Here is a 9,066-nt window from a genome sequence, read left to right on the forward strand (position 1 = left end):
CCGTTGGCGAATCTTCTAATTTGCCCTCCTAAACTTTATGTTCTAATGGTTCGGTTTGGCACACAAAATATAGCCTAGTTTGGTAGTGAAGTGATTCTAAAAAAAATGATTATAAAAAAAAGCTGGGATGTTTGATAAACATTCAGCTTCAACTTTTTTTCACAATTTTAGGTGAAAAAAAAGCCAAAAACACAAACTGCGAAACCCAACTTTGAAAAATCAGCTTTTTCACATCTGTTTTCGCATAAAAGTTTATTAAACACTATAATATTATTATTTTTTTTCAAAATCACTTTTACAAAAAAGTTTACCAAACACTCATGTTGCTTTATTTCACAGCTGCTTATTCTCACAGCACAACAAAAAACAGTTTTTTTTCAAAACACATCAATACCAAACCAGCCCATAATCAAACCAATCAGCATTTAACAGTTTAGTTTGATTTAGTTTTGGTCAATACCATGATTAAAATTATAGTATAGTTTGGTTAATTTATGTCTATTCCAACATATCAATAAAAACGTCCAAACTTATAAAAGTTTTAATTTTACAAACTTATAAAAGTTCCAATTAAATAAAATTTCATGTTGGCAAGCGACTTATTAGTTACAATCTAGGCAAAATGTACAAACAAATATCATAATTGTTAATAATAACTACAACTAAAAAATATGTGTATAATAATCACCAAATAACTTATAATATGTTGACATGTGTTAAATAAATAAAATTAATAACTGAAAAATATATGGTCGATTTGGTTTTTAAAAATCAAACTAAACCGACCAAAACAGTTTGGTCGATTTCAAAACTTTTGAAAGATTTGGGACTTGAACTATTTTAATTAGCCAAATTTCCTCTTCTTGTTAAATTTGTATGAATTTCATCTAATTTTCTATATAACAATGTCAAATGTTAGACACATTTCATACCAATTTGAGCCATAAAATCAAATCCAACACCAATATGCAGTGTGAGACTTTAAATTTGATGTCTTTAACACAATTTGTAGTGAAAAATTAAAACTTTGCTTTGACTATGAAGTGTGGCTAATTATAATAGTTCATGTCCCCAAATGGTCAACAAATTAATTTAGGACACAAGCTGAAAGTGATTATAAAATTCAAGAGGCAAATTGGTAAAAACTGAATGTGTCAAAAATTGCTCCCTTTAGCAAGTGGCCTTTTATCACAATGATGAAAAGGTGTTGAGCTCTTACATGACACCGTAGGTTCAAATCTCATCAGTAATTAATCCAACATATAATTTAACAAAATATATCGTTTGATAAAATAAAAATAAAAAAAATTACCCACTTTACTTTTACTTCTCACACACCCTCTTAATTTTCGATCGTCGGATCGAATGAATTGAAGAAGATCAAATGATCGAATTAAAAAGGGGTGTGTGGATATCACACCCTTAAGTATATACTTGTTGATAATTATACACCCAATAATGTAAATTAGATTTATAGCAGCCAACATCTCAATCGTTTTGTCTCTTGAATTCCCGTTAAAATCCATGAAACCCATGGTCGTGAATGACGAAATTGCAACGGCCATGGACGGTGGTGCTAGTTCCTAAACTTTGTATTTGTTTTGTTGGTTTAACAAGATGTCATTCCAATTTTATCGGATGTCCCCCAAAGAGCCTAAACAAGAGTGTGTCTGTGGATATGAAGAAAGATAACAGAAAATCCGATAACACATGCATTCTTATGGGTCTGGAAATACAAGGCAGAATTTGAAGCTTTTAAGATATCAATTTTATTAGATTGATCTGTAAAAACTAAAATAATCTCGCAAGGCCACAGAAGAATGCAGCAAGCCAAAAGAAAAACAAAATAGTACATCCGAGCTATCTACAAAATCCTATAGCAACAGCAAAGCGGACAGTAACATAACTAGCCAGGCTACCAATGAGGAGGCGGCGGCGGAGGGTCTTAGAGAAAATGCAGATGAAGTCGCCATCTGAATTATGAAATTGCAATTCCCTTGTGAGACGTTCTGTGTCGTCAACGTAGCCAAACCTTGGAAGTTACACGACTGATCATCCTGATTCTGAACCTGGTAGTACATATTAAACGCATACGAAGCATTCCCGTTCGCATCCAAATTGTTGCAAGAAGAACCATATTCCAATGCTGTGCAATCCGCATAGGTGCAAGCATAATTTATTTTATCTGCCAGATTGCTCACATCTTTGGCGTTCGGGTTAAACATGCACCATTTTTTCGAAAGATACTGCACATTCTTTGCAGGCACTAGTAACTTGTTTTGACCCTGACCAGAAAGATCGACCGGGAACTTGGGCTGTCCATCGTAACTGAAAATTCCCCAATGACGCTCAAAACTTCCTGGAGCAATGCTCTTTGCATCCTCATCAATAAGTCCAAACAAGTAAACTTCTATGTATCCAGTTCGCAGTGGGGTGCCTCTGTTGGTTCCAAGTCTTGTCAGAAGCCCGTTATAAAACCTAAAAGCATTCCCTACATTGGCATTCTTGTCCCCGTCTGTAGGCCATCCCACCTCCCCAACCACAATGGGCATATTCCCAAATCCCACTGCTTTCAAGGAAGAGACCAAGGTATCAAAATTAGCATCGAAAACATTGGTGTACTGAATCCCAGTGGTTGTGTCAACAATGGGAGTGGTATCCCCATCAAAGAAGGCATAGTTGAATGGGAAGCCGTCATTGCCATATAAACTCAGGAAAGGGTAGATGTTTATGGTGAAAGGCGCCTTATTTTTGTCTAGGAACTGGACAATCTCGGTCATCAGTTGAAGAATATCAGTCCGGAACCTTCCTGCAGATGGCACGGGGTTGTTTTCTGGTGAGTCGTAGACATCAGCATTTAAGGGCACAGTAGCCTTTACCGAATCTCCAACTCCAGCTTCATTAAGGGCATTCTGAATGTTCTGAAGTGCTGGGAACGTAACATTCAGGAATGAACCATTGTACGATGAGAGGAAAGGCTCATTCCCAACTGCTACATATCTGTGAAAACATAACAAAAACAATAAGATAACAGAAGAGCTTGTAGCAGGACTTTGTTTTCAACAAAGCCGCAACCTTGAAATAAAGCCCGGTCACACAGTAGTAAGGACATAGATACAGCACATCAGTATGATAATTCCTCACTCCAATGACATACTAATGCAGAAAAGAAGAGAAAACTTAAAACAACGATTTCCTTGTTTAACTTCTTAGATCTTTGAAAAAAGTTACCGCTAAGTTCTTGTGCTGTTTTAATAGTTCCGGTCAACTTGCCTCCAAGAAGGGATACATGTCTAACAAATTTCACCCATCATGCAAAGACTGGTACTTAAGGAAGTCCATGTACTCCATAACAGCAAACAAGAAAAAAGAAAAGCTACAAACTGGACCGAAACAGAAAGATGAATCAACTAAACTAACCGGATATCGGATAGGATTTCCAATAGAAACTTAGAAGAAGAAAGTCAAAACACATTCGACGAACATAAATTGTTGAATCATCAATTCAAAAGGGCCCATGAAGAAATCCTATTCAGAAATTTCAAGTCAACCAACAAGCAATTCGAAAGTATTTCTAAGTGCTTACAAGTGACAAACTTTAGATGCAAATTATTTTCTTTTCGTGTGCTGTGATAATAATACATCTAAAAACAGAGTAGGACAGTCGTATCATGCAAGCATTGGTCACAAAAGCAAATTTGATAGCAAGAACAATGAAATCAATCAGGACTACAAAAGGATCGAAAGCAAATTGAAGTCATACTTGATGTTAACTCCTCCGTTGAAATTGTACCGGGTGACGTTGCGGCGGACCCATTCTTTGGCACGTTTGTAGCTGGTCAAGACGGCCAGCTGATCATTAGGAATAGCAACCATGACCTCAAGACCACTGTCAAGCAAGGCACTCATGGTCGACTCCTCTGCATCAAAAAGCTTCACCTTCGGAATCCCATTGTCCTTTAGCATCTGAACCACCGTCGCCGGCGGCAACTCGTGGGTTGCCATCGTTCCCCAATTCACACCAAGACCTTCCACACCACCACCACCGCCGTAAACACACAACACAGCCACCACAACCAAAACCCACATCATCCTTTCCATGTTTTCTTTTGCCGGGAAAATTCTGGGTTTATGGAAAAGGCAGGGGAGGAGGGCGGGGAACAAAAGCAAAAGGCTTTATAGTGTAAATAGGAAGATAAATAAGAGAAGAAAGATTAAGAGGGAAAAAATGAGTTTCCTTTATGCTAACTGAAGAGAAAAAAGAGGGAAAGAGTTGCAGGTGGGTCGGAGAATCAGCGATATTCCAGTGATTTTATTTTTCCCACGAAAATGAGATGGGGATATAGTGGAGAAAGAGGGGTAATCCAATCCGATCCGATCCGATCAAATACAAATATTAGCAAGGAATAACAAAAAAGGAAAGCTGAAGAGGAATAGGAAGTGAGAATAATAACAACAATAATAAAATGGGGATTGGTGAGGGAGGGAGGGAGGGTATATAAAGGCAAGTTACCACTCCACACGTTTTTTAGTAAAGTGACTGCCAATCCAGATGACAACAGTATGACACCCACCATCACCAAGTCACCACCGACCTTGGCTTTGGCTTGTCTGCCTGGTCGACATACCTCACTTAGAGACCGACCTTATATTCTCTCTCTTCTCTCTCCTCTCTGCCCTTATGTATCTCAATCAATACACGAATCTGATCAAACCCAAACCCCAAAAAGTTAAAAAAATTCCAAGAATTTTGTGAAGGAGAATGAACAAACATCCAAATGAGGAAGCGACAAGGACAAAAACCCAATTTCTGGTTATGAGCTTCGGGAGAGTGTCTGTCAATCGGTCTCCGTCACACTTCTCAATTTCAAATTGAGGGCAAAAAGAAAGGGAAAGGGGAAGAGAGCCTCCTCAATTCGCAATTCTAACGGCTAGAAATTGATTTTGATTTGTGAAAAGTGAAAACCTCCCCTACGAGTAAATATTATATAATGCTATTTACTACTCCTCCTCAGACTTTCAGAGCACGGGAATAAATTATTAATAGTAATCAATATCTTTAAAAAAGTTAATAAAGTCCTGAAGAGATTTGGAAGGGAATAATAGGGAGTTGCAACGTGTCCGTCTCTTGAGTTTAGTTTCTTTCTTTCGATTCTTTGTCTCTGATTCGATTCTCTTCTGCACAGCGACCCTTTAATGTATCAGAATTCAGAACAACAAGCACTTGTCTTTTTCTCTTTCTTTTGGCTTTTCGATTCCAGGAATTGCAACTTTCACCCCTCACAGAATCCGAAAAACTTATCCCTTTTTCGTTAATTACCCTTGTTTTCTTCAATTCTTAACAATTTTATTGATCTGTATAATATGTTGTTCTCGATAAGCACGGGCGAGCATTATTTAGTGCTTTGCGATTAATGATTTTTTATTGTAATGTTTTTAGTCTAGTTTGCAGAGTGCATTTTTGCTCACATCATTTTTTTTATTGTAATGTTTTTAGTCTAGTTTGCAGAGTGCATTTTTGCTCACATCATTTAATATGGTGTGTGTTCACCATCATATTTATTATTGTTAGATAAGTTTGAATTTTGAGATTTGTGCTTATCCACTACACAAATATCAAAATTTACTTTCATTTAACGATAATAAATAGGGTGGTGATAGTGTGAGCAAAAATGGTCCCCAGTTTGCAAGAATCCTTTTGAGACTGAGTTCTTAATAATATGTATTTGTAATGTTCTTTATCAAGATTAAATATCCTAATCTTCTTGAAATAAAAAAAACCTGTCATAAGTAAAGTAACAACTGATCTCTATTAATTAATAAAACACTCATTGTCAATCAAATTCCTATGAAATTACCATTTTAACCCTCTAATTAAAGCGGTACATGAATAAGAAATATATGGCAAAAATGTGATTTCACACAACCAAACTTTACTGTTTTTTTTCAAAGTCTCACCTACATGCAATCATAACATATATTTAATTAAAAAAAATATTCGCACTTTCACATTCTTTATCACTCTCTTCCTCTCTCATTCTATTTCAAAAATAAAAATAAAAATTTTTCTCACACATTTTATGGGTGCTCATATGCTAGTATCAATTAAGATAAGACAAAATACAAAGGGCAAAAATCGTCAATTAAATTAAATTTCATTTTTTTTATGTCATACAAATTAAATTTCATGATTTGAAATCTAAAAGTTAAGTTACAGGTCAGTGATGACGTGGCCCACTTATTTTGACTCCGGCCGACATCCCACGTTTTTTCGCACTACCACTACCAATTTTCTGTTATGTTCGCAAAGATACGAGCACAGGGTTAGATAAATTACGTGTAATAATATAAATAATTAAAATTTTTAAAAAATAATTAATTAATTATATTATGATATTTATTGTACCGAAATTTCGCTACACTAAAAAATTCTCATGATCACGACTCAAGGCTAAGCCGCTAATCCAAAGGGCAAGTCCCAACGTTAACCACGGAGGATAGTACAGTCATTTAAAAATGTGACCGTGAAGTTGAAGGAAGTAATTACCCATTTTAACTTTACATGGTCTTGGTCGGTCATTATAGCGATGATAAGATGCCATCCAATCTTTTTGAGATTGGGAAATAAACCTACCGTTTTCTTTTATTTTTCTATGGGCACAGTAAAATGTTCATATAATACCTCTCTAAAATAATTTTTAGCAAACGTTAAGAAAACTTCAATTTCAATTTGGGCCAATATATAAAAAATAAACGAGAAATTTTATTTAAACCTATCTAACTTTTTTCTACACACAATTTAAATTTTAATGTTAATTATCTATTTTACTCTATTATATAATTTGTGACAACCCGTTCCAAATTTTTCTAATCGTAGGGGTGAATTGACGGTTTTGCCTCTAGTATGGTTGTTTCGTTGTGTGGTTGTTTTTGGATGTTACTTGGCTGATTTTGGACCACACACATACCACACTCACTCACCCTCTCTCTCTGCCTTGTCCCGAGCTCTCTCTCTCTCTCCCATTCTTATTCTTTTCGTACGGACACACCCAAAACCCTTGAAACCTTCACAGATCGAGGAAACAAATTACATATTCGTGCTCATTAGGTCCTTAGGAGTTCAACCATACCCATTTCAAGTAAGGATACCTTCGTTTTCACGTCGAACTTGGGATCCTCCGATTTGGTCACTGTTCATGCACACATTAATTCTTGTGTTTTTGGGAATTTCAAGCTTGTAGGAAGCTTGGTGAGGTCCTTAGAAGGCTTGGGGTGGTTCGTTTGAAGGTTTTGGACGTCGGGAAGTTTGGCCGGAGTTGGTGGTGTTTTCCTGGCAAGATTCTGTGGGTTTTAATGCTTGAAAGTGGTATGGATTTGTTCCTCTTGTTGTAAGCTTCATTTTGGTACCAATTTTGTGAAATTTGGTTGAAAAACGAAGAAGATACAAGGTTTTAAAAATTTCCCAATTTTCCCGCGCCGGAGTTTGGTCGGAGAAGATGACCGAATATTCCTAACGGCGTTAACGACATCAGTTAGATTTAACAGAATATTCCTGACGGTGTTAACCGACGCCGTCAGTGTGCTAGGCACGCGCAGCGTGTGTGGCCGTGCCTTGGCCGGCGCGTGCGACGTCAGAAAATTTTTCTAAAAATATGGGGATATTCCTGAGGTTGAGTAGATCACATTGGTGTATTCATACACCCCATTTAAGCATTGTATGAGAAGTTATTTCGTGATGTTGGTTATGTGCTTTAAAATTAACATTTTTATAGTTGTTTCGCATATAGGTAAGACCTATCTCGAGGACGAGCGCGGTCACTCGAGGTAAGGGGGTTACGACCCTTCTACATATCAGTGAGTGGGCTTTTGGTTTTCCGTATATACCTATATACTTACGTTTTTCCCAGAAAGTGAATGGAAACGTTTATACATTTATATGCCATGCATTATGTTTGCCGTTTGTTTATGCATTATTAGTAGCATATATATATTGTATGTTGGTGCTGCGAGCGCACAGGTAAGTGTCAGGTGAGTTATGATCTATGCTTATTTTCAGTAGTGATTTGAGATGCTTAGAGAGCTCATAATCTGCACCTCCGGTGTTAGTGCTCCCGCCCAGAGTTGGGCACAGTCCTTCACGTGATGTTCATCTCCCGCACCACACGCTCATCTTGGATCCAAGTTAGGTGCACAGTCCTGTCGTACATACCACTTTAGGTGGTTCCGACTCGTAGGTGACCTGCGATTATTCGCCCAGTCTTCACGCGATCGTAGCACTTGAGCGTACTTATATTACACCCAGTCCTGTCGTACATACCACTTTAGGTGGTTTCGACTCGTGTGCTGGTATAGTTAGTGAAATGGAGATTTGAGCTTTAGATTCAGCCGTACAGGTCACGTTAGGTGACTCCGGCTGACAGATTACATGACATTGATTTGACATTTCCTAAGCACTTGCATTCTATTTAAAGGCATTTGACATGGCATATTTCCGACCATGATTTATATATATGTACATTATATTTTCTGGGAAGTATACAGGTTTTACGGCGAGGGGTTAGAACTTTGTTTATGAAATGGTTTTTGGAAAGCTTTGTTTTTGCCCACTCACGCTTTCTGTTTTGCGCCCGTCCAGGTTCTAATTGGCTAGCACTTTTGGTGGCTCTCCAGAGGATTTCCCCCGCATATCTGACAGATTATCACCAGTGTAGGACCACCTTTGGGTGTGTTTTTGTAGTATTGATTCTCCCGGACTGCATTAGGTATTCCGTACTCTGAATTTGTTTTTCACTTACGCTTGCACATGTATGTTCTTACGTTGTGTATAGCTGGTTTTTATTTATTCGTACTTTTATTATTATTTTATTAGCTTCCGCACTGTGCACATGGTTATGTCACTTCCACGTGACGGCCAGCATGCCCTGATCTCGGTCGTAGTGTGTCATAATTACTATTAAATACAAAATGAAATTAATAATAAAAATCAAATTTATCAATAGACCCACATACTATAATTAAATCATAGCATCATCATTTGTTACGTTCATTCCAACTAAAACCCTAATA

General features: G+C 37.2%; 1 protein-coding gene across 1 annotated transcript; it reads right to left on the reverse strand.

Annotated features, from left to right (window-relative positions):
- Positions 1-1,689: 1,689 nt before the first annotated feature.
- LOC137744792 (glucan endo-1,3-beta-glucosidase 8-like) lies at positions 1,690-4,472 on the reverse strand. Its single transcript, XM_068484590.1, has 2 exons — positions 3,764-4,472; positions 1,690-3,000 (listed from the first exon to the last, which is right to left on the reverse strand). The coding sequence occupies exons 1-2, from the start codon at positions 4,099-4,101 to the stop codon at positions 1,875-1,877; spliced, it is 1,464 nt and encodes a 487-aa protein (XP_068340691.1). The 5' UTR covers positions 4,102-4,472; the 3' UTR covers positions 1,690-1,874.
- Positions 4,473-9,066: the final 4,594 nt, after the last annotated feature.

This window comes from Pyrus communis, chromosome 9, assembly GCF_963583255.1.
Source record: "Pyrus communis chromosome 9, drPyrComm1.1, whole genome shotgun sequence".
NCBI lineage: Eukaryota > Viridiplantae > Streptophyta > Magnoliopsida > Rosales > Rosaceae > Pyrus > Pyrus communis.

Excerpts from the sequence above, each read along its gene's own strand:
- LOC137744792 (XM_068484590.1), bottom strand. The coding sequence starts at position 4,101 with ATGGAAAGGATGATGTGGGTTTTGGTTGTGGTGGCTGTGTTGTGTGTT. Across the intron at positions 3,001-3,763 it reads AACGGAGGAGTTAACATCAA|ATATGTAGCAGTTGGGAATG; the intron begins GTATGACTTCAA and ends ATGTTTTCACAG.